The sequence below is a fragment of the Liolophura sinensis genome, chromosome 7 (genome assembly GCF_032854445.1).
Source record: "Liolophura sinensis isolate JHLJ2023 chromosome 7, CUHK_Ljap_v2, whole genome shotgun sequence".
NCBI classification, from domain to species: domain Eukaryota; kingdom Metazoa; phylum Mollusca; class Polyplacophora; order Chitonida; family Chitonidae; genus Liolophura; species Liolophura sinensis.
Window position 1 is genome coordinate 10,756,714 of NC_088301.1, and position 26,792 is coordinate 10,783,505.

The following is a 26,792-nucleotide window of genomic DNA, read 5'->3' on the forward strand; positions in this document are numbered from 1 at the left end:
AAAAACTATACACAAGAACATTTATAATTGAAACTGTTCTATCCTTTTCCCCTTATTGTATATGTTCAATGGTCAGCAATAAGTTATGTCCCCTGGCACCTTCTTTAATATCTAGGTCATTGTGGAGGAAATGGTATTGAATAAACCTGAAGGAAGCTGACCCGTATGCTACAAAGTCTTCTTCTGTGTTTCATGTCTGACCCTAAAGCGTCTGGTCAGAAGGCTGACTTGTGTTGTAAGTTGTCAGCACCACCTGATCCGCACACCATTGTTACTGCCAAGCCGCCTGTCCGCCTCCTCCACAAGCTCTTACCCAACCCCACGTAGACACTTTACCCTCCTCAACATTCTGCTCGCGTTCTCAGGCCATCCAACTCCTGATCAATACAAGAGTAGGAGGTATTATTCCTCCCAGGAAACGGTGCCTTCAGAAAACTATCCTCATACATATATGGATGGATCTGCATGCCAAGGAGCAGATGCTGGTCAGGGTCAAATACATGCTTTTCAGCCAGCGATATACACAAGATTGTCATAAAATTTATGGATGTAAATTTATCAGGCTGTATGGCAGAGTTTGTGCCGTAAGTGTTGTATGCATGTCAGTTTGAATTCACTTAAGCAGTTTATGCCTGCAGCACTTTCACCCAATATTTGATAAACAAAGGATCACAGTATTTCTGTCTGTCCAGCAACAAGTGATGTATATCAATATATCAAATGTCATATTGCTTCTGGATATCTTCTTGGCTTGGTGAAAAAATAAACTGGACATATACATGTAGAAAACATATAAAGATCTGTCCAAGGATACATGATACTCCTTCTTGAGAAGAACTTCAGAATTATTGATCGATACAAACAATATGTTCAGAATTTATATTTGGCAGTTCAGTTGGTTCTCTGTTCTCATGGCGTGCTAAGATGTGTGTTGTTCACCATTGTTTTATCAAATTCTGTGGTCAGCAGTAGACAAAGACTTGAGATCTGTGGCTGTCAGATTTCAACTTGTATATTGTTTTGTAGTTATAGCCACGGGATGTTATTCAGGGTGAAGAGTACATCTTTCCTCGCCTTGTCAGGAAACGATCATTTTATCACAGTACAAGTGGAGTAAGGTTGATCAATGGAGGTTGCTTTGATCTGTGTAGAGATAGATGTTTTGATGCCAGCTGGCTTTGGGGTGGCTTTCCTCTTAGCTCACATTACAATTGAAATATAAAGGAAAGTTGCTATAAGATGGATGGGAAAAGGTACTTTTGTCAGCATCAGTGTTGATTGTGATGGACGTGTCTTGTTTCCTTTCTGTCTGTTTAGCTATTAGGCCTTTAGAACTTTCCTTCTCGAGCTATAAAGCCATGCGCGATAGTTGAAAGTGATTGGTCAGGCTAAGATTTTCTGTGCAGGATTTCCTTGATGTCAGGCTCTAATCTAGATGTAGAAGGGTAGGTACTGTTTTTATATCCCAAAGGGCACTTCAGAAGGTTTAAAGGTCTAATTTTGGTCTAATTTTGCTTTAAAAAAAGGGCACTTTTTTGTCACTACTTGAAAGGGCAGGATCCACGTTTCATAATTAATAAACTTAGATTAACATGCACTAGGGATCGTAAGTCTAAATTGATTGTAAATCACTAAGATCTCGATCGTAGCCTTAGCTTACAATGGGCACCCTCTTGCATGAAGGGATTGTTAGCTCCGATAGGTGTAACTTATGATCAGAAATTTCAGTTGGGTCGTCCCTGTTGTAAATTTTACATTTGCCCCCAGAGTTAACGCTAAGTAGAAATATTTGCCTTAGGTACACTGTAGTTAGTACTTTTTGATATGATTTGCAAAGATGTGCAATATGATTGTTTCAGTAAGATCTTATGAGCATTTTTTCATGTGGTGTTAGTTGCTAAATCATTATGATGTAGAACTCTTCTGAAAATGAAATGAGTTATTGACCAGTACATTGTCCATTTACACATACCACCCTTATGTACGAGTCAAATTTGGCCTATGTTCACGATTATAGGGTTGTGCCTTCAAAACTTAAAAAATTTACAGTCGCCTTATAATTCCTTTGTGAAAGCATTGCAGCTTATTTTCTCCAGTCAATTGTAAACTCAAATGTAAGGTCTACAATCTCTTTGTGCAAGCAGGCATTGATTAATATTGATTTAAGTAACTTCACACATGATGTTTATAGGTGTATTTGGTACATGTATTTGTTGTTGAATCATAATTGCTGGCATGCAAGCCATGCCATTGTTAATCTTTTAATTAACTTACTGAAATCAATTTTCTCTGTTTATTTCATTACCTGTTCTCCATTAATCTCAGTCCTGCCAGGCAACCAAAACCATATTCCAACACTTAACCCCATGGAGTAGAATGTATGGCTTATAATTATAATAATAATGAATTTGGTATGACCTGACCTAGTAGCATTTGTGATATATATGTGTGTGTATATATATATATATATATATGTATATATATATATATATATATATACATTTTTATTCTATATTAAATTAAGGTAAATTTAACAAAAAAATATATTTAAAAATAATATTTTATAAAAATATTCTGAGTCATTTGGTTAATTTACATGTGTTATATCTATATGTTTTATATTGGATAAAGCCAAATGTAATGAAAACGGAAGACATAAGTGGTAGGAACCCATGGCTTCTAAACTATAAAGTAATATAAAGTAATATTGAACCATGTTGAAACAGGAATTGTTTTTGCTTACATTGAATCACAGGAATTTTATTTGCGCTCCAAAATCACTCAAGGGGCCTCCGTTGCTCAGTTGGTTAGCGCGCCAGCACAGCGTAATGACCCAGAAGCCTCTCGCCAATGTGGTCGCTGTGAGTTGAAGTCCAGCTCATTCTGGCTTCCTCTCCAGCCGTAAGTGAGAAGGTCTGACAGCAACCTACGGATGGTCGTGGGTTTCCCCCAGACTGTGCCCGGTTTTCACCCACCATAATGCTGGCCGGCGTCATATAAGTGAAATATTCTTGAGTACGGCGTAAAACACCAATCAAATAAATAAATAAAATTACTCAGTTTTCACCATTGTTACTACAGTGGATTATAAATTGAAGACAGTACCAAGCTGATGATGGGATCTTGCAGATTGCTGTTACACAACACAAGACCTTTCATCCAGCTGTTTGGCAGCTGAGTTTATGTTATCAGATCTTTGCATGTACATACCCTAGGGGGTGGTCCAGGCTCCTGCTGATCTAACAATCCATTCCCAATGAATTATTGACACTGATTCATCTGTGAGAGTATTACTGATATGTATATATGTATGTGTGCAGGCATGTAAGCCTTGATAGTGGTAGGTTGTTGTTCCTGTATCAAGGGGGTTGTTGTGGACTGGATTCCATCATCTGGATTAAGATCAGTGTTTAGGCTATGAAGAACAAAACGCCCTGTATGGAAATCTGTGGAAATCATAGGAGAAATTAAAATGGATCTGGTTTATGCGGGTACAGTCTCAGCATTTAAAATTTATTTGGTGGATTCCCCAGACAATGTGACAAAGTTGGTGTTCTTGTCTGTTGGTCACACGTGGAAAAGTTATTTGGAAACTTGCCAAAGGCTGGTAGTTTACAACAAGCATTTCGTTTTCCTCCAGCAATAAAACTGACCACCATGGTATAAGTAAAAACATTCTTACCTGTGACACGAAGCAACAGTTTAGAAAAAACATGGTGCATCTAAACAATCACATGCTCCTTTAAGTGGCACAGTATCTAAATAACAGGAGTATATTTGTTCATGTTTACAAACAATAGAAAGTACATAAAAGTAAGATGCACATCTGCCTTAGAGACATTTCCCATTTGTTCTGCTGTGTCATTCTTTTGTTGAAACATTAAGGCTTTTGTAGTGGAAGCGCTCATTAGGAAGTACCGTTCCCTCCACAGAGGTAGGCCAGAGGATGTAAAGTTCCATTTATTGAAAGCATATGGCACATATGTGTTGTGATGGTGTTGGCTAGGGCTAGTTAAGTGCACCATATTGATTTTATGCCCCCTTGCAAAGCAGACATCTTGCTTAGTCCTGTCTGCATGAGTTTGCTTGCATGAGTAGGTGGTGTATTGTTGTGAGCAAGATATCTCTAAAACTGATAAAGGAAATGTGTTTGAATTTGGTAAGCACTTTCATACAACTGTTGCCATGATCTCATTAAAAAGAACAGCTGTGTTTTTGGGATGCAGAAATAAATCGCACTTTTGCGATTTGATAACATGGCGGCACTTCTGATTTCTCAATGTTTGCAATTTTGCTTTCTTTGAACCGTGATATCTCAGTTTATGCAACATCACAAAAATAAAAAGGCATAATGATCTTCATGCGAGATTTGGTCTAGTGTTCTCTTAAGTTGTGAAGAACATTGTTTTATTAATTTTATTTATTTTATTTTGTTTATTTTTTTTCACTACCAGTTTTCCTTGGGTTTGAGTATTAGGCTGTGAGCATGTCTCAACTACCCAGTACATGTGCTTTTGTGTTATCTCCAAAGCCCGTTTGTTCAAAACTGTTTTAAGACTTAATGCAAAGATGTAACTTTAAGCCAAGCCTTCAGTTTTGTACTTGTTGCAAAAATCATTGCATAACGATATATTAGATATGATTTAAGTCTGCTTCTTTTATATTCTTATTCTGGACAACTGTAGCGGCTGCTGACTTCAGCTGGCTAAAATTTTAAATATAGAATATAACTTTATAACAGTATTAGCTAATAAACTTTCGAACAATCAAACATCTGACAACAAAAAGGAGGGGGAATGTTTGTGTTTTTTGGTAACTCCCAGTATGGCATCCTGCCCTTCTCAGCGTCCCATTACCGGAAAAGGAAACAGCCCGAATTCATTATAAGACTCGGATTATCTGCTTAGTCGCTAGGCTAATTATATTTGGCGAATATAATTTCTGTGTGGCGAAAGCAGATTGGCGTCCCTTTGCCACAGTGGTGAAAACAGTGGACGCCTTTCAACTTGAGTTGTTAGGGTTAAAGTTCATAAATTTACTAAAATTTAATGTTGGATCCAGAATCAAGAAGGAATATTTGACTTCAGTGTGAAAGAACTTGATTATGAAAACAACAAAGTTTTTAAAGAGCATTTAAAAGTGGAAATGTATGTCCTGAAGCAGGTGACAAAAAATGGACCTGCAATAATTCAGTTAGCATTCAGATTATGCGGGCCAGAAATTACTTTCAATTTACTTTCAAAAAGAAAACGCCAACCAACCGACCCGATTTCAAAAAACAGGGTTCGTTGTCACATGACTGAAAAATTGTTGAGTACGACGTTAAACACCAAGCACTCACTCACTCACTCAAAAAACAGGGTTTGTTACCCACAACAAACAACTTTTTAATGATAGCCAGGGGTACCTATGATACAATGTGATGATCCGATGCACATGTCATCCGAGATGGCAGAGTTCTTCACATATTGGTAAACACAAGCCATTTTAGACTGAATTTTGGGTTAGGTACCTGTTGTGGTGCGCACGTGGAGGTCAACCGTAGAAACCGAGGCCCTTAAAAAATGTATGAGAATAGAAATATCCAACAATGAGGTGCCTTTCACCAATGGTTCCACACCCTGCTGAGGCCAGATTAGGCCCTGGCATCTACATGCAGTTATGTCCCACATTACCAAATGGACAGCTATTTGCGGTTGTTTATATCCATGTCAGTTTTGACATGTTAATCATCTAGTTGTTTGATGTTTACATGTGAGAGAATTATTTGGCACGCTAAGGCAGCTTCATGTAATTGTGGAAAAGTGGTGTGATATTAGTGAACTGCAATTCACTGGTTGTTTTTCTGATAATACGTTCTATCTAGGTCATAAGTGTCCAATAATACCCACATTTAGGCCCAGTTATCATTACAGTATATCTGTTAAACCTGTCCTTGAGTATGGCATTCAAGCAACAATCAAAAGATAATTTAAAAAAAAAAACAAATTTCAAATTGTGCTAAATTTGTCATACTTTTAACATTGCAAGTTTATCTGGCATGATACAAAATTAGGCATTCGAATTATGTTAGATACTTGAGTCAGACTGACTTTGTTGAAGTTCTCGTTCTGTGCCATTCAACCCTCTAAATGCAAACATGGTAGATTTTATTATTCAGGAGCTTTGTCCTGCGCGTTCAGATAGCTCATTTGCCTTGGGTTAACCATATAAGTGATGTTAATGGGTCACATGATCTGGCTAGTGAGGCAGGCTGATTGACTTACCTGTAAGCGGTGATATTGAGACCAGTGATCCTTTGATAGGATTAAGTGCTTTACCCGCCAGCTGCTGGGATGTGGAGAAGCCTGTGGCCTGTAGGGGGAAAGCAAGGAGTCAAGGTGCGCAGAGTAGGGGGATAATTGGCCGATGGACCAGACATAGGGAAGGCTAATAAGATCACTTACCAATTCTCAGAGGAATCCAGACTTGACACACATGGATCTGGACTGTGAAATCAGCTTTCAATGACTGATGTTCGAGTTTAATTGGCTAAATTAGCTAGTCTGGGAACACTACTGTGCAGCAGTTGTTTGATGTTGACTCTCTGTTGAACCTATTAATGTGATTGATGTAACTGAGTGTATGATATACATTATATCTTTCAGGTATTTTTTCTTTTCAGGCTCTTCTGTTCTTTTTCATCGCTGCATTTTCTTGGAATTGGTTATTTCCTTATACCATGAATCTCTGAGAGATGAAAATCCAAAATCTAAACCCTCTGGTGTGATTATACACTTTCTCTTTTGTCTGGTTTTCAAACATCTTGTTACAAGTATACTAGGATTTTCCTATATTCTTTTTTAATAATTTTATCAATGCGTTTACAATGAATTTATACACATACATCTACACAGCCAGGCATATATGTGTCATTGGTTCCACGTTTACCACATCGACATGAAGCTATATGTTTTGCTATGATCTATTTGTTAAAGCAGATATTGTGCCGACTCATCAAGTTCTTGTATCCAGGGTCAGTTCTGAGTCAGGCTGTTACAGGCATAGTTTAATATGACTGGGTGGCACACAGTGCATTCTAGACACGATATGTCACCAGTAACCACATTTTCCTACCCAGCCAGCAAAACCCTGGATTGCAATTCAACATTAAAGATCCGTTCCCTTGCAATTCCATCCGTCCAATATTCAGAGGACTCCTACTGAATTTGTGTCCATTGAAGATAGAAAAAAAATGTCTTCTTCCTCGCCTTCCAAGGCCATTTTGATTTGCTGTAATCATCATAAAAACTCAGATCAAGAAAAGCCTTTTTTATACAAGTATTAACATTTAGATAAAGCTAAGGCTGACAAGCACATGTCTTGTAATTTGGTCTTTTATGACTAGAGTGGAGTGAAAAGGGACTGGCAATTACCAGAGATGTCCCTGGGAGGACAGGGCAAGACAAACTTTCTGGGTTGGTTTTGCTGTGCCATTAGTTCTCATGTCCTGGCTTTAAATTGGCTTGCTTTGCTTTCATGTCCGATGAATCTGAGCTTTGGCTGATCTGGTACCTGTAAAGTTTACAGTAGCATGTGTCATTTCAGCTACAGGTCTCTACCCTTTGGTAATACCTTGGTGTACACATAAGTGACATCTCCACACAACTTGATGAAGTGGGGCTCAACCCAAACAACAACTGACAACATTTAGTTAGTACATTTGTCCTGTAATAGAATTTCCACCAGACTAACCTTGCAGTCAATATCTGGAGCTTTGTTTGATGTTGAACCCAGTTAAAAATGGTACTTTTTTCAAAGAATTTGATTGTATTGGTAGGCCGTGTCAAACTTCTGTTAATCACAGTTTATAACAGAGAGCCTGACTTCAACTGTTGCATGTATTACTGTAATTTATCACTAGATTGGTGCAAGACTTGGCTCAGTCTGTAAGGTGTACCAGATCATGTGATAGACATTCAAATTCAAATTTCATTCCTGTTGTGGCATAGTATAAAGGCATATGCATTGGGCCAGTCTCATGAAGTGCACTTAGCTAAATGAACAGTAACTACCGTGACAGCATATGATGTAAAGAAATAAAGTGCACTTCAATAATATGTAAGGGCTACTTAAGTCAGCAATAAGGTACTGGTTCAGGTCTGGAGGGATGGAGCATATATTACAACTTAAAGCCTCTTCTTTAGTTTCTAAGGTGCACAGTGTTTCAGTGAGGCAGCATGATAAATGATAGTGGCAAAGCTGTTTAGTCCAGCTGGGGTGATGAGACGGAAATAGTGCTGAAATGAAATAAAACTTAGCAGTCAAATACTGTTTTCTGTAGTTTTTAAAAATTCACATTTTTTGTGGTCTTGTGAAGAAAATAGACCTCGAATGTGAACTCAGCTGAACTAGAGTGAACAGAGAAAGTCATCAGATTGAGAAGGTTTGTAAAGATGAAGGCCTTGCCGCCCACACGATACTAAGCAAGGTTATATATAGCCTTGTAAGAGAGAACGGCATGGTGTAATTAAAGTGTTTATACTGAAGTCCACTGTTGTATTCTCTTCTCTCACATGCTCTCACAGAAGCACATAAGCAGATGTGTGCTTGTAGATTTTTGCGACTAAGTGTTCACAGGATAACAAGCTGGATCAGATTGCTGCCATTGTGTCAGAAGATCGGTGTTGTTTAGTCAGGTACTGTACACGCCGGGTGTGGAACCTCTCGGTCAGGGGTGTGCTGAGAACACAGGCTACTGTCAGAGGGCTGAGAGAGAACAAGCTTATAGAACACATCAGACACTCAGTTTCATGTTTACTAATCTCTCATTAAACGGTGGAATGTAACCGTGAAGGAGAGTTAAACATAACATTTGATTTTCACCTTGGTCCAGCTTGTGATTAACATATTGGGATAATGGTGTATCTGAATCATATATTTGCTTGCACATGTTTGAACTAGAACAGGACTGAAGTGTTTATCTGATAGTAATAATGTACTGTAAATCTTCAGCCTTTTCAGACACTGAATCACTTGTTTTCAGTGAAATTTCTGGATACAAGTATTATGATCATGATGCTGAAAATTGTTCATGTCACCAAAGATGCAAACTTCATAAACGGTGTTAATTATTTCTCTACACCCCAAATTTAACTCAAAATGTTTCAAAATATTGCTTGCAGAGGTGGTTGAAATGGTTAAAGAACTGGAGTCTATACCTTTTGACTCACATCTTGTTTTATTGTGAATTGGAATGAAAAAAATCATCTTTCTACAATCTGAACAAGCGGTCAGAAGATGTTCTCCAGTAAAACACCATATGTGTAAGTTTAATGTTAATGAGACATCCAAAGCATTATCGGTGTCAGTGTATTGTCATGTATTCCCTATATACATTTTAAAAAATTGCTTAATATGGAGGGCAACATCTTTTTTTGTTAAGTTATTAATTAGATGATGGTATTCACATAATTCAAAGTTGAAAGACTTGTGACTTTATTACTTGTATATTTGTCAGCCCTTGAGTTACTGATACAGACTTATTTGAGGAATGTGACCTTCTAAACATTTTTGTCCATATTTGTTTATTTACTTCATTGGTGTTAAATGGCATACTCAAGAAATTTTGCTTGTACACCATTGGTGATTTTTATAGATTTAGGGAAATTGAAGTGCCCAAAGCAAACCATGAACCTTTAGCTAATAATTCAACAATTTCCCCAAACTTCATATGTAACCATTTAATTGTTCTTACAGTCACTGTAGATCACTTCTGGCTGAAAATAAGACTCCTGGAACAGCGAATCACTAGGATTGCCTGTCTGAGGCTGAACCACCATCTGGTGTGTCCCAGCAGTTAAGGCATTTTAATGACTTGGCCAAGACCTGCTGGTGAACTTGTTCGGGTCATTCACGACTCACATAGATTTAGATGTAAGGAAGCTCTCTTTATTATATTTTCACAAGATGATTATTCACAAGCTCTGTGAGAAGTTGAATTTGTGATGAGGCTTTTGATCCGTCCCATTCTATCCAGATGTGTATTTTCCTACAGCCTTATATTAAGGGATGGACCACTCTCTGAGCATCCACATACTAATGACCTGTGGCGCCCCTTAGTTTCCGTTTTCTCCATGCATATAATAGGCGCCAATACGCTGTGTCTTTGCATCTAAGCCTACATCAATAACTTTGTGACAGATAATAACTCAAATCTGCCTCTATCCTGTCCCCAGAGTGTTATTCAGCTTTACCTTCCAAGTCAATAATACAGATATCATGACCTGATATAAGTGGAGAGTTCTGTCTCTAGCATGACAAATTTCCACAGCCAGAAATCCTCAGGGTAATATGTTGTCAAGAGCTCAAGGATTTCTCAGAAAACATGCCGGTCATTTGACTAGTCTGGTGGAAAATATTTGTGATGGAAAATATTTGTGATGTTCCAGCGAAATGAATTGTTAACCCCATTTTTTAAAAGCAAATAAATGCCATTAAATATTACTTTTTTCACAATAACATTTAGATGTTAAAAAGTTCAAGGAAATGAAACTTTACACCAATATTAACTGGATAATGATATTAGATTGGACCAACACCAAAACTGTCATCTAATTGCTAGCGAGACCGAGATGATGTCAATAAGAAAGAAGTGTTGTTTCCAAGCACATGTACGTGTGTTAGTCATTTTTTGTTTTCTTCCAAGGCATCGTTTGACACCTTTAGGAATTGCTGCATTAAAATTTATATGAACAAACTATTCAGACTGATTTGCGTGTCAGTTTTTGATCTGACATTGGACTAATAGTGGCGTAATGTGTCTTGGGTGAGTCAAGGATAGGGATGTTGGACATCAAAGGGTGATCTCAGACAGACAGAAGCCTTGAGCTCAGGCTTTATAGCTATGGTTTTCATGTACATCAAGTGTAGCAGTTCCTAGCAGCCACACATAGATCAGCTCAGTACTGCAACAGCGAAATCAAGTGAGAATTCACAGGAAAGCTCCAGGAATGTAATTGAAATTTAGATCTTCCACTAATGTTAGCCTTTAATTGAATTAAGACTTGTTTTTGTGTGTGACCTTGAAGAAGAGAGAAAAACAGAAGAAAATCGCTGGAAAAACAAGCAATTTGCTACTGTTTTTCCAGGAATTCTCTATTGGTCGTATAAATTTTTTATTCGTCAAGAGTTGCCTGTGTTGAAGTTTTCTTTCTTCAGGGAGATAAAGGCGAAGTCTTTGAATTAGAACGGAGAGGTGATAAATTGCCAGCTGCCTGGTGTAATGTCATGTGTGAATTGTGGTGGATGCAGTCCAGGATTGTAACCATGGAATCTTTATCCCAGCTGACTATCGCTGGTTTCTCACAAATAATGCTGTTGACGCTTTCCCTGTGCCTGTCAAATGGCCAATTCTTGTCAGCTTGATGCTGTTTTCACAGCTTTCATTCAGGCTACATCCTTACTATAGGGCTAGCCACTTCTGGCAAAGATCGGATTGTACACCATTAGGATGGAACTGCCTTTATATTGGGTTTTACTTCACAACGGAATGTTTAATGAAATTTTATGTCTTCAAAGAAAGAGAGTTTTTTCTGCACTATTTTTTTATGTTTGTACACAGACTATTTAATGTTCTTTGAGATCAAAATAAAAATGACGTCACATTGAGCTCAGTTCCTCAAAAAAAAATGACTTTGTATCATGCAAAATATTCATAATTTCAGACACATAAGTGACAATAAATTCAAACACAGAAATGTTCGCTGTATTTTTTCCACGTTCAGGCTGGTTGACAATGTCTAAATGGAATTCAAATATTCTTATTGGGTGACCTACATTTTTGTCAAGGTCAGCCCTTGAAAAAGCTTGGTATAGGGCCCTTCCTTTTAATTGTATGCTTTCAGTTTTTATTTAGCCATAGTTAAGCTACCTTGTTTACTTATAGGGACTGTATAGTTTATGAATTAGGAAAACATCACAGAACATAAAACAACTGGGAATTAAGAAAAACAAATTATCAGTTTCATCATTTCTCATGGCAATGGAAATTTTGATCATTCGTTTTGTAAAAAGGAATCTCCTTTCATCCATTTCATCCTAACTGAAATTGAGGTGGAATCATAGCTGTATTTTTATCCTATGCTTTAGCAAAAAGTCAGAGATATTAGTTTGGGTCCATCTGCCCCACTGGCTGATTCACTTTGTGGAAACTGAGATGTGTTTCGGATTATTTCCTTGTTTCTGATTTTGTCATTGTTTTCAGTGCAGTAGCTTTGCACTTTGAAAATGTTCCTGCGTTCAGAGCAAAGGTTCATACTTTTTAACAACAATCAAACAAATGTCAAAAAAACTGATGATTTTGGATGCAAAAAGCCATTGTGCAGGAGGCAATCCTGTCTAGCACATTAGTATATCGTCTCAAGAGTAGTCTCCCCTGATCGGCTGATCATACGCAGCATCATGGCCGTTATTGAAGTAAAAGAAAGTTATAAAATGAAGGAAGATTCATGATACAGACAACCGAAAAGTTATAAAATGAAGGAAGATTCATGATACAGACAACCTATAGGATATGCATAAATATACTTTCATTTGTTTGTTTTGTTTTTTTTTTTCCATATTTTTTTTTGAAGGGTGTTAAAAAGGCATTGAAATATTTGAATAGTATGGTGGTCTTTATGAGCCATACTGATGATATGTAGGAACTCTGACATCACATCACCATTTTTTCCTGATGTTCACCACTAGGAAGGAATTTTTGGGAACATTATTTCAGTAACCTTTAACTCATGGGTAAAATGAGTTATTCCAACATTCATTGTCGTGATTAGAGTTGGATAAACTTTGATGTCAGAGTTCCTAACCTCTGATAGTATGGTCCATAAAGCCCACCTTAGAATTCAAATGTGAGAACGCCTTTAACTCAAAAATTCAAGCGCCTTTAATTTCACAAAAATGTAAAAAAATAAATGAAAGTATATTTATGCATAGCTTAAGTGGCCTGTTTAGTGATGCCTCCTTCAATTTTTAGAGATCTCTTCCTTTAAAGTTCATTTTTGTTCACTGTGATAATAGGAGCTTCTTCATTTGAAATGTTGAAAGTTTTAGGTTACAAAATCATACAGACCAGTTAAAGAATATCTATAAAAAAAATAGTCTGTCATCATGGGAAAATTTAATTGACCACCCTGAATTGTGAACTTTCTCTGCTACTATGACAGAAATTATTACTATTTTTTTTTTACTAATAATTTTTTTTGGCAATTTTTTTTTTACAACTCTAAACAACAGAAATGAAGTTTATGCCAGAGGATGAATAAACAAATTGTGATGTATCCAGTTTTTATTATTGCTAGGGGTAATTTCCTCATAACAAGTGAACACTTTATCTCATAATAAGCTATTTATCCTACAATATAAATGAGGGCATCATGATGTAGGCTTTATGTACATCCCTTTAGGAAGGAAGTGACTGTAAACGTTAATCCGTGTGTTTTCTTTGTGCATTTCTTTGTGATGTTTACGTGACACAGTATCACTAACTCTAGCGTTACCTTGCTATTTCTAAGTTTAATTTCACGTGTACATGTGACTTGTTCTTGTCATTTGTAGGATTATGTGTAACGCTGTTAGGAAATATTAGGCTCGAGGAAAACAAAAATATCTCACTATTGCGCAAAAGGAAGTGTAATACTACGATTAACTCTTAATGAAAGAGTTGAAATGATATAATATCTGCATGTGGCCCACTTTGCCCTGAGTTATATGCCTATGTACATGTGTGTGTGTGTGTGTGTTCCTCCTAACATTCACCTGCATTGTATCTGCGCTTTATTTGAATATAAATGTGTACCATTCAATATTTGGAAAGTGTTAGATCTATAATTTTGTCTTAATTTAGAATGTGTGGCCAGTCGTCATCCTGATAGACACTTGCATCTATAGAAATTTGTTTACAAGGATTGAATCACGTGTTAATGACCAGTGAAGAGCAATTTTCTAGCAGGTGGGAGTATTTAATTACATTGAACTGGTCTCCCATCTGTTGATGACTGCATCCTTAAAAATACAGTTGATTTGTCCCACTCATTCTTGACACTGCAGTGCTCATATTTTTGTCTGTTGTTAAAAACCTGTTTGTGTTTGTATTGCACATTTGATTACCTGTTGATCATGATGAAGTGGACATGATTTATGTCACCTGTTTGTTGCATGTGGGGATTTTGTTTTTCTTTTAAAAGTATCTGCATTACATTCAGGATTTATTTCTGAATGTATGTGTTGAGTTAATTTGACTTACCTGTATGACTTACCTGTATGACTTATGTGTGTGTTTCAGCGGTGGGTGCCTTGGTGGAGCCCACAAACCTAATGAGGATGAGAGGGACCCTCCTGGGTCAATCCGCCCCGTCCCTTACCGCCAGTCTGGTGAGTATAGTACCTGTTCTACTTGACAAAGTTAGGACTCCTTCAGTAAATCCATAATCACAGATAATACTGAAGCATAATCTGCACAAAATATGGATTTGTGGGTTAGTTTTTCGACCCATTTGTCTTATTATACTATATACCATATTTTGTTTTGGTGAAGTCTTACACAATAGGAGAGGAAGCTGAAGGTGCACATTCATGTGTAACTACCCAAAATTACAAGAGGCCTTGCTGTCATATGCAAAACATTTTTTATTCAAAAGTGATAAAACATTTATGAAGAAACTAAGGGAAAATGCTGAGAAGAAATTCACAAGGAGACATGGTGTAGCAAATCTTGTTTCATAAAACAGTATATGTGTAGAACCAATAAATGATAATTTTGAAACTGTCAGTATTGGCCATGACTTGCGTGATAATCTATAAGCATACATGTATGCAGGGAGCACTTTTGTGTAGACTAATGCATCTTGTAAATGTATTGGCTTTGACTCTAATTCAGCCCAAAAGCAGCTATATGTACTGGAATATGTCATTGTGGAGAGGGGAAAGGATGTTCAGGATGTAAGTTTTATACACGCAGACTGGCTGAAAGATCTGCACAGGCAGCTAACTAGCTACATGTGTTAGTCTGCGGTGTGCCTGTGGTGTGATTCTGGAATGGTTTTGGAACACAAAAGGAATGGTCCTGGTGGCTAGTCATCATACCCATACACACATGTGAATGGTAGAGGAATGCGAGAGGCCTGCTTGAGGTGTGTCAGTAGTGAGCTGTTGTCATGCTGCAGAGAATGTTCAGATCTTGGCTTAATCTGAAGATGTTCTGCTTGTACATGCGCACATGTTGATGTGCAGTATCTCGTATATTAAACTCTGGCTACAGAATATGGCACACTAACATAGATGACTTTTTATTTATTTATTTTTTTGTTTTGTTTTCCGGGGGCCACTGTGGTTCAATTGATTAGCGCAGCGTAATGACCCAGGAGCCTCACCAATGCGGTTGCTGTGAGTTCAAGCTCAGCTCATGCTGGCTTCCTCTCCGGCAGTAAGTGGGGAAGGTCTTTCAGCAACCTGTGGATGGTCGTGGGTTTCCCCCGGGCTCTGCTCGGTTTCCTCCAACCATAATACTGGCCGCCGTCGTATAAGTGAAATATTCTTGAGTAGGGCGTAAAACACCAATCAAGTAGATAAATAAATATTTTTGTTTTTCTGGAAAATTGTAGATAATAACATTCATTTTATTGTGCCTGGTGTAAATGTCTGAATGATGATGTTTGTTTGTGAGACTGTTGTAAGCATCTGTCTGCTGCTGCATCTTGGATGTTAAGAGGAGATTGAGAGGAATAGAAGGAGGGGGAGGAATAGCAGTTTCAAGAATAAAGGCCCCCCAGGGCCAATTTCACAATAATTTCCACTTAAATTAAGCTAATAATTTGATCGAGTCATTTCCCTTTGTAGCTTAGTGACTGGGTAAAAATGATGAACATACTTTCATGTTATACATGTATTCTGATAAATACCACTCAAAATATAAATGACTAGAAGCTATTAAAGAAATTGACATTATTAAGTTGTGCTTAAATTGAAAATACCATTTTGGAATGCATTCCAGGATAAGAATGTGTTGTTCAAGCCTTTATACATGTGCATGTATAAAGGTGCACAACATTACAACTCTACTAAACTTGGAATCTCACTGGACATAATTGGAACTACGTGTACTTCTACATTATGTTCACGCTACGTAGTGTTCACTGTCTCTGAGATATCAGAAAAACTGCATTATTTGTTGATGACATGGTTGTTATCTTGGAACGAAACTACAAAACTTTGGCAATACATTTTTTGTCACTGTCAATTTAGTTTTGACATAGACAATGTCATTTCCAAAAGAATCAAAGGTCTGAAGGAATGCATAATACACAGCTTTTTCAAAACAAGTTTTTGACACTTAATCAGCATTGATAATGGCTAGTACACAGTAAGTATTTGTCTGACCCTATACATTTACATGTACATGTAGTGTTATGTCAGCCTTATATACCATTCCTTGCTGGCAAAGTTAAAGGAGAAGAAAACTTAAAACAATGACACTATATGCTGAAAAGAGCATTTTTTTCTATCTGGTGGTGCTTGCTGCATAATTTTGCAGTTTTTCCTCGCCATACACGTAAAGTCTGAAAACGGCAAAGCTGGCGTAAATCGCTGAGTTCATCGCGTCCTCCATCTTTAACACCCTGTAATTTATGCTAGGTGTGTGTTGCCTCTCAATCTCAGAGTCGTTAAAACTGCCAACGTGTTCGTGTAAACTCGGAACCCACGTCCAACATTCTGGTCACCAGATCGTGAAGCAGAAAACGAAATGTACTGTTCACTACCTTTTGGGAAAAAGAGTTCTACCGGAAATGTATGAACTGCACTTCGGTGGTTTCCAACGGCAATTCTTTTCCCAACACAAAAAACTTCAGGACTAGTTCTTAAGCAAAACGGAGTCACCCACAGATGATTTTGGTGCTGACTTTATTTATAATTTATTAACTTGAAGTACACATTAGACTGTTTTTATGGCATGCACCTGCAAGGAAATGCATACTCTTTTCAATGGTACTTGTTTGATGTTTAAATTTTCTTCTCCTTTAAGCTGGTTTAACCTGCGAGAGTGACTTTGAGCCCGTGTAAACACAAAGTGGGGGCATTTGATCCGGTTTATTTGCCCCAGCTAGCGATGTGGCTTTAAGCCAGTTTCGGGGTTTGAGCGGGTTTGTCTGTGCCGTGTGAATGGTAACTGAATTAAATGCCCCTGGTTTGTGGAAGTTAGGGTGACATCGTAATTACTAAACAGGCTTAAATGTGACCGTGTGAATGGTCAAATCCCTGAACTAGCTTAAAACTGGCTTAGCCACATGGTTGTGTGAACACATGCATTTTTACAACTGGCTTCGATTTTAACTAGTTCAGATTTGATCGGGTTTAAATTTTGGCCACGTGAACGGGGTATTAGTTACACAGTGCATGAATGTGCGAATGTTGATTGTAAAAGAGAATGTATGTGGACATACTGCAGGTTAAAGTCTGGTTTGCTTCTTTTGAAAGAGTATGTTTACACATTGTACCTGTTACTCAGTGTTTGTAAAAGAAATATTCTGTTAGATAAGAAAACAAGCTTGTAGGTCCTGACAACAGGTTACAAGACAGAATTTGCCCATCCTTTTAAAAGATATAGAATTGTTGCTGGTTGGCTGCTTTGTGATATGGGCAGGCCAAGGACACACTGGATTTTAACTACAGTGGATTTATTTTATGGGCACTGTGGGTATAACCAAGGTTATACACTTTAACCCAGGATGCCCTGTCTTCATTGTGAGCCAATTAGAATTGACTCTGTATCTGATCATTTCATTTGGAAAGGAGATTGTCTGTACAAAGGTTCCTGTGTCTTTTTCCAATCCATTTCTGTACCAGTCACCCTCCCTCCATTTTTCCTTTCTCCCATCCACCCTTTTTGATCAACCTCCTGGTTATGGATGTTTGACACTGTCCTGTGATGAATGTTATTTTTGTTGTAGCCAAAGTGTGTGGGTGTTCTGGGTCGACACCCGCCTCACCTGCCCCATACCCAGCTAGACCACCAGGTACAAGTTGTCCATGTCAATCTCTCTGCTTACCTGTTGTGTTGTGTAGTGTAGTGTAGCGTAGCCCTGTGTGCTTTGTGTTGTGTCATAAAACTGGCCAGGCTGTAGTTGTAGTACTTAACACACCTTTAAAATTAAGGGGAGTAATTTAGCGTACAGTGGGGGAACATTTCCTGTGTCAGCAAGCCAGTTTAAAGCTGTGTAAAAACACATCATTGTCTTCTGTTAGGCTGTGTTTGCTTTACAAGCACAACTATACAGAAGCTGTGAGATATTACTGAAAACATAAGAGAATACACTTTATAGGTTAGTTGTGTTCCACATGCATTTGCATGTTGATTATCTCTCCATAGATTTAAAGGTGTGGAATGCTAAAGCAAAAATTGTTTTCAATTTTTGGGAGTTTCAAAACTTAGGGTAGAGAGACGAAGGGGGGGGGGGCAATGGGAAGGGGGAATATTCCCACTAGGTATAGATATCCGGGATATGAAGTTTGTTCAGAAGTGTTGTGTTGATTCTTGTAATGCTATCCGTATTAACTGCTAGTATTTCACCCATGGCAATATTGTCTATAGTGGTTTTTCAGTTCCTACATGTAGCATGCCTAACAATTAACAATTGCTTCAATTTGATATTGTGTAACAATGCAGAAAATTACCGCATATCCTCACTCTGCTGATGTCATAGTAAAATGTTTTATTTTATATTATCGAGTTTCGTATTAGATCAATATTTGTTCTTATATTGAAATTGGTAAAAGTGGTGAGGACTGACAGTTTCAAGACTGTAGCACCCTTCAGTCATGTGTGAGCTCTTGCTTAGCTTTCATTGCAAATGAAAAATAGTGTGATAACGTTTTGCACAACTTTATTTCTCCTCATACATATATGTAATAACCACAGCTTTCAGGACCCATCGTGTTGACATATATTTTATTTTTAGCTTATGCTCATTGTCTTGTATGTATTTAGAATTTATTGAGTGCCCTCTATTTCAAGAGAAAACTCCATATAGGACATGGCAATCCATCAGTGCTCTCCCCTTTGCCTTTTGGTTGATGGAGTTGTGGCCCTTGAATGACTAAACGTGATCAGCTGTATTATTGGTGTTTGAGGTGTTGGGTCTGTGTTAAGACCAGTATTGCACAGATATGTATACATGTATTTTTTGACATACTAATCTTGATGAGAATTAACAATTCCCCAAACAACATTAAAGTTTTTATGTCCTTAATAAGGGTTTTTATACAGGTAGTGTATTTAAAGACTTAGCAACTTGAACTGAAATGATTACATTGGGAAATGAATGTTAAATTTCTGTGTTAATTATGTACATTTACTTTAATGTGTACTTGTGAGGTTGTATACATATCACTCTACATGGATTAAAGCAATGCTATAGATTAATCATTTTTAAAACTAAAAAGTTAAAGAGTGATTTATTTATTTATCTTTTTATTTATTTGATTTGTGTTTTATGTAGTCTCAAGAATATTTCACTTATACGACGGCAACCAGCATTATGGTGGGAGGAAACCCAATTTAAGAATGAAACGTAGTTTCAGAAACACAGTATATATAGTTATTGAAATGAAGAGTTATATTTATTTACTTTTATTTTTTAATTGTTTTCTTTGAGAGGTGTTTTCCACCTTACTCAGAAATGTTATTTATGATGTAGTAATTAGGTTTGCATGTGCTGAAAATTATAAAATTTAATTATTAAAAAAGTGATGCACCATTATAGGTGGCAGAGAACCTCTAATTGGTTTGCTCAGTATGTTTTGGTGTCAATAATACGATGTATCAGTTAAGAAATACTGACATTTGTCCATAATTAACACTTTCAGGGTTAAGTACAGACAAATAGAATATGATACAAATAGAATATAAATATATAATAAAATGAAGAAATAGCAGTATAGTTAATTGTCCATGACATTATAAAAGTGGATGGTTTTTAATTCTCCAAAATATTTTTGAACCTTCTGACAACCTCTGAAATTGACAACACTCCTATGTTAGATAGTATAGAATAGCATGACAGTGTAAACAAAGCTACATCAGCAGTCACTTAACTCTCGTAATGTAATACCATTGCCTAAACATACTTGTTCCTTATTTTATTTCCACCACATACATGTTGAAAGACCAAATACAGTTACATAGTGTTCCAGTAGACCAGTGCCAGAATCTTTAGTACTATGTGACAGCAGAAGACCCCAAGTGTACTAATTTAATATAGATGTATGTCCTAGAAATGGCTGGGGAATTAATATGAAATAAACGGGGTATAGAAAGCTGACGGTCACTGGCTAGTCACTCCATATGTTGTGGTTCCATTAACTCGAGTGCTATTCAGTGACCTGCCTCTGGTAGCGCTGGAGGTCTGTTATTTAACTGTGCTTGGCGTCTTGTCAGCGTTTTGCTAGCAATTATATTATGGCAGTGGCATTGCTACGAGCTGTACAACTGGTACGCTGGTGTGTGCCTCTGTGATCATTGTAGTGTCATGTCGTATGAAATTCTCCTCGCTGAGAGCTAACTGAAGCGTGTCTAGAATTGGTAGTAGGCAGAATTACGCTGCGACCCTGTATGATATTCCATACTACACACTGGTATTGCCTCTAACGAGCGTAATGTAGCGTCTTCTGTATCCCTCCTCTCTGAAAGCTGGCAGAAGCATCAGGCCTTCATTTGTGTCTAGAGTTAAGACTTTAATTTGTCTTAGGGCGGAAAGTGCCTTAGGGAAACATGCTAAGTGGTTTCTTTATAAGGGGCAATGATCATGTCACTGTAACATAGCTACTTAACAGAGACTTAACAGAAGTCCTTTAGGTGGTAGATTTTGTGCTAGGTGAATTTATTTTTTTTCTTTTTAATTTGTCATTTTGATGGAGAAGAGGAATAACTTGTTAGATCTTGTTTGAACATATACATGCAAGCCTCTAATATGGATATTAATAAATAATTAAAACAATAATATCTACTCTAGAAGTCTTTTGTGTGGCACTAGAATGTAAGGATGATAGTGTCAGGCAACGTTAGCAATACTTCAAATGCATCCCTGTGGTGGTCATTGATGCAAGATACTGTGAAACATGTACGCATGTCCAGGTAAACAAAATAGAAGACAACATTTGTTGTTTATGAACTATGTGTGACTGACTTGGAAACGTCAATATTTATGAAGATGCTGGATACTATTGGATTTGTTGAATTGTGCAAGTTGTATGACATAGCCTAAAATTATCTAGTTTTGCATTGCATCGTTCAAATTTGACAAGTTCATATCACAAGTGAGGGCGGCTTCACCCGGTTAATGATCATTGAAGAAATGACCCCCAATTCACGGTAAATTCCCTGTTTGTCTCAGTCTTTAAACACTGGTTGTGACATCACCGTGTTCAGAAAACCACAATTTCTCTCACGAGAAAGTACGGCAGGTGTACTTTTCTAAATTCGCAATTGGCATCTCAATTGTCCAGCCAAGCATATCTTGGCCATGTCGCCATACATGAAGATTCAGAACTAAAACATAGCCCTCGTGCTGTATTCCCACTCTCTCCCACCGCTAAACACAGATATTGTTTACTATGTAACATTAATGCTACTGTTTAGTGGGAGAAAGGCCTTGTGGTTTTTGGTCCAGGAATATATATAGTTACTCAGCCTTTCTCCTCATCAGAATTCACGTTGAATTCCCAGTTTGTCCCAGGCCAGAATTCACGATGAATGCCCAGTTTGTTCCAGGCCTTACGACTTTCAAACCCCTCATCATGATTTACCATTGAGGATGCAGATAGAAACATTCGTTTATCACCCAGGGTGATGTGTGCTGGGAGTTGTGATGAGGTGCTGGTTGTTGTGATGGAATACTGGGAGTTGTAATGAAATACTGGACGTGATGAGGCTTGACTAGACTGCAGTTCTTATTCCTCAGTACCAGTTGTGTGTAGGCATTGGTCGGGGTGCTCATGCATAATTTGGCAGTTCAGGTATGTTAAAGGGAGTGGGGCAGTGAGGGAAGCAAGTAGTATGGGCACACTTCAAGTCTTGCATATGTACACACAGGTGGTGTATAACTGCGTATTAAACGTAGATTTGGTTCCCAGTGAGTTCTAGATTCTGAAAAGCAACAGATGTGCATTTATATATATATATATACCAGTACAAGTTGGAACGAGCAGACTCTATATCAGGTTTTAGGGTAGGCTTGTATATGGTGGTATTGAGTTGGACACCTGCTCATGTCAATAGTCTTGTATGATACATGCAGAGACTGGAATATTTGAAAGTGGATGAACAGACTGTTTTATTGCTTAATTTTGTTGACCTGAGACAAGTAAGTGTATAAATGGGACACACCTGTATTCTGTTTGAACTTGAGGGGATGGATAGACAGTGAACAAATTAGTTTATAAGTTTCCAGTGTTTCAATCCAAAGTGTAAGATTAATTAAGTACTATACAGTAAACTCTTAAAATGTTTAATGTGTTGGACCGGCTGTATGTTATAATGTTTCTATAAACCTTAATACATGTATAAGCTCTTCTGATCTACAAGCTGTTAGATGTTAGAAGTAGAGCTGTAAGTCTGCCTCACCAACCAACTAGTTTATCTTGTGGAGCTTTAACTCTGAAATAATCAGAAACAGTTCTATCTGGTAATGGCTTGTTTTTGTGCAAAAGTTGCTTCCAACAAGTGTTGGGTGTTCGTAGGATAAATGCTACATGTATGACAGATTTTATTTGAATAAGTTCTTGATTTCAAATAACCTTGCTTTTCCAAAGCCAAGCTGTATGAATCTCAGTCTCCATAAAGAACAGAAAAGTAATGTTAGACCAGGTAGCAAATCGATTATGCACGCCCTGGTGCTGTTTACATGTAGGGGTTAAAACAATGGGTCTGTGAGAGAGTTGTACAGAAATAAGAGAGGGATCTGTGTATGGACAATTTGCAGCGACCAGTTAATGTTTATGAGATCTAAGATTACAACAAGAGTGAGATGATTGTTTATATGCTCTGGTGGGAAGTTTGCCAAGCTCTCTGACGGCTGGGTGAGGAACGAACTGTTTTCCTCCTGGTTGAGATTCTGTGGGGCATGTTGCTGTAACCGATTCCGTGACCAAGCAGCCAGCCCGACCCTCCAGTGTGGATGTAGGCCTCTCCAGTGAGAATTACTGACTTTTATTGATTGTCGGAACAGGTCCCGGCATTCATAGGATTAATTTTCTCCGTGGATTTATGACTGCCTCCTCTTGGGCTCTGGGGTAATAATGGTTTTGAGCCGGAAAACAAACAATCTGTCTTCACAAAAATGCTGTCTGTTGCCACTGTAAACCGACTTGCACCTGACGTGGCAATGCTAAAACCTTGGGGCCACCCTCCCCACCTGTACCTGAATGTAGGAATTTGTCTGATCTGAGCCCTCACGGCCTTACATAATCTGGGGTCTACTCTGGCTTCCTGATACGGTATGATCTCATGTCTTGCGGCAGTTCAAGCGATCGTTTGTGTTCTCTGGATCTGTTTATTCTTCATGTCCCCCAGTTCTTCCACATCCCCATCCCCCTGCTCAGCAAACCTGGCCACTGTTAACAGCTAGCTGACTGTGATTACCGATCAAGACAGACTCCCAAGTCAGCTGGCCAAATGTTGGCATTGGTCCAGCCCTGTACAGCCCAGTTGACAGCCGTGAAGCCAATCTGAAGAAGATTTACAGACATCAGTGCCCATTTATCAGCCTGGGCGTTTATTGGACAGAAAGTGAGGTGTCCAAAGACAGGATAAACCCTTTACAACCTAATTTCCAGCCTTTATCCCAGAATTCTGGTGAAAGTGTGGGTAAAATTGGTTGACCTGTGTTTATCTGAGATGTCAGTTCCTGTTAATAGAGTCACCAGAGAACTTTAGCACCAGGCCATCCCTTCCTTGTCAGAAAGGAGACCCACCACACTCAAGAAATCACCAAGACTTGCAGTATCAACCTTTGACTATGAGTCCACCACCGTGGCCAAACTGTTCAAACTATATCCTGTAAAGCCCAGTGTTTATGACTCCGGTGAAGTGGAACTTTCACCAAGGTGACAAAAGAGTGTGTGAGGTTTTAGGAGGGTGACAAATGTTTCCATTTCACCCTTATTGAGAGAGGTGACGAAATGTTCAGCCTATATGTGGATAACACTTGACTCGTTAATGAACGCCCAAGGGTCGGTGGTGTTTCTGTTTAATGCTGGCCAGCCGAACATGTGTGCATTGGCTTGACAGAGTCAGACAGTAATGGATTTAACCAGACAACTAATCTGTAGGCAGTAAGCCACTCCGGGCCTTTTATGTGAAGCCCGGCCAGCAATTTGGATAAGAAGTGGCTTATTGGCTGATCTGTATTCCCAGGGTTTTCCCCTGCTCGCAGGCTGTTTAAATCCCTGATGATAATCTATTTCAAAGACCCTGTTTGTCTTGGCTCAACACGAAATGTTTGTGTTTTCATAAAGCTTGCTGTGGTTGGAGTTTGGAGTTTTACCAGAGATCTCTGCTCCTACATTGCTAATGTTAAATCATACATGTACATGCAGGAAAGCTGGAGTTACCCTTGTTTGCCAACAGCCCTGTGCATACCATAAAAAAGGACATTGTAAATGCTGCATAGTGTATGGGGAAACCACAGAGGTGAAACTGTACAAGAACAGTTAAATCCAGTAAGCATAATTACAGGAAGACCGGATATATGGTGGTAATTTGAAGATGTTTCTCACCGTACATCCCATTCCAGTACTCCAAATGTTCAGAGATGGGAAGGATTACGCAGAAGTTTCCATGGAAATGAATGGCCGTGCCTAATGTTAACCACAGCATGTGGGGTTTTAAAACATGGCTCGCCCGGTAAAGGTTAATCATTACACTGGAGCAGCGTCCACTGCCATCCTCTTTCATGGAGACGTTTCATTTCAGCTGGAAGAAAAAGAACCTCATGAACTGCTGCTGCTCATCTCAGCTACCTTTGCCCAGGATTGCAAGTAGCGACAGAATAGCATGTCCGTGTCAGAAATACTTTTCCGGCTGTTTTCCTGTGTTGTTGGAATGAACACTTCATGACATCAATTTCTCTGCCCTCAGTATACAGATGGGATGCTTTGAGCCAACAGAAGTACTGACCTGTTTGTGTTCACTCCATTGGATTATGAAGTTTTTGTAAGGATTTCACATCCCAGTTTTAGCTGTTCTCTATTAGTTTTGTTTGGTTTTTTTTTTTTTTTACACAGGATATTTCCTATGCAGCGATTGTTCTGCAACCTCAAAAGCACCTTCTTACTTGGCAACAAATATTTTGCCAATTTTAACATCAAATGTTTAACTTCTTGGTGTCGAGACCTGAACAAACATTTTGATAGCATTCTTACAGTTAAAGCACATTGTTACAAGTGTGCTACATTTTCCCCGTATAATATGGCGGAGAAGTGGTTCCTGCAAAAAAGCTGAAATTTTGATGGAAATACGTAGAGGCGTGATAGTGGTGTGTCACAAATGCTTCACGACAGGCTACCTGTGCAGGGCATGGCCATTCTTCCTCTGAAGTCACACTGTCAGATGCTACTTTTGTGCCTTGAAGGGGATTGCCTGCTGTTTGTGTTAACATCATGCTCATAGTTTCCACATAAAAACTGGTGGAAAGACATTTCCCTGTCATTCTTCCAGAGAGTGTAACATCACAAAGTCATGACCCGGACATGTGTTACCTTGCTTATTGCACTTCAGCATTTTATCGCCACCAAGGACTGGCTTGACGTCAGTACTTTCTCATATTAAAAGCATCTTTTAGCTCTCTCTGCGGCACAGTGTTTCAAGCTGTGGAGATTCAGTTGGATTGAATTACGAGGGCTTTTAATCCAGGAGTTTTTGTTTCAAGAAAAAGTTGTGCACAATTATCGAAAGTTACTGCCTGGATAAGCTTTTTGTTTGCTCTTAACGGTTGGCCCACCTGGGACTAATGGATTGTCTTGTTAAAGGTTTCAAACCTATCTTGACCCAGCACTGCAGCTATGTGTGCCAGACAAAGTCATTTCATTTCACAGCTTGTTAAGGCTGGCTTATATTATCCCAGTTTGTACAAGATAAAGGTACACTGCTGAAACCTGACATTGCAGCAATCCTTTTCTGGGGTGAATTGTAAAGCACAACAGTCCGTTCACTTCAAACAGCTATGATGAGACTTGTATTACTCTACGGTCAGAGCTAAATGTATGGCTAATTAAAACGTAGGCAGTTCCTACAATCCTACTGAGAAAGAAGCGGAGTCCCGCGTTTTTGCAGAAATCAGTGGAAGGATTTACATTTAGGAAAGGAAGAAATTCTCAGGCAGTGGCCCATCCGTTTTCCTCCCCAGTTTAACCTTGGCCTTGTATTCACATTGTTTTGTTCTGTATTGCAGCTGTGCTGTGGCATCAAAAGCTGAGAGAATTATTAGAGATTTGTACTTCTAAGCAAATTGTTGAAATTGCTGAACTGCTTTGGGTGGTATTAATAGTGTAACATAATCAGGTCATTTGTTACACTAGTGGAATAATATGTTCATTACATGACATAATCTTAGTACTCTGATACAGGTAAGCTATTAATCACACTGACTTTATTCATCTATGTTGTTTTTGACATGGTTTAAGCTTTAGTTAATAAATCTGCCTAGTCCCCTGGCTGTACAAGATTATTTTCATAAGGTTCTTAGTTCTTTGAAAGCAACCAGTTC

The 26,792-nt window shown here is 38.3% G+C and overlaps 1 protein-coding gene across 5 annotated transcripts in view; it reads left to right on the forward strand.

The window, feature by feature from the left end:
• Positions 1-26,792, forward strand: part of LOC135471641 (microtubule-associated serine/threonine-protein kinase 2-like) — a 124,387-nt gene that overhangs the window by 32,348 nt on the left and 65,247 nt on the right. For 4 of the 5 annotated variants that reach the window (XM_064750945.1, XM_064750948.1, XM_064750946.1 and 1 more), the window contains 2 exons: positions 14,321-14,409; positions 17,982-18,047. In XM_064750945.1, coding sequence (XP_064607015.1) covers positions 14,321-14,409; positions 17,982-18,047 — 155 coding nt within the window. The remainder of the gene's footprint in view (positions 1-14,320; positions 14,410-17,981; positions 18,048-26,792) is intronic. The other variant, XM_064750949.1, reaches the window with a different exon arrangement.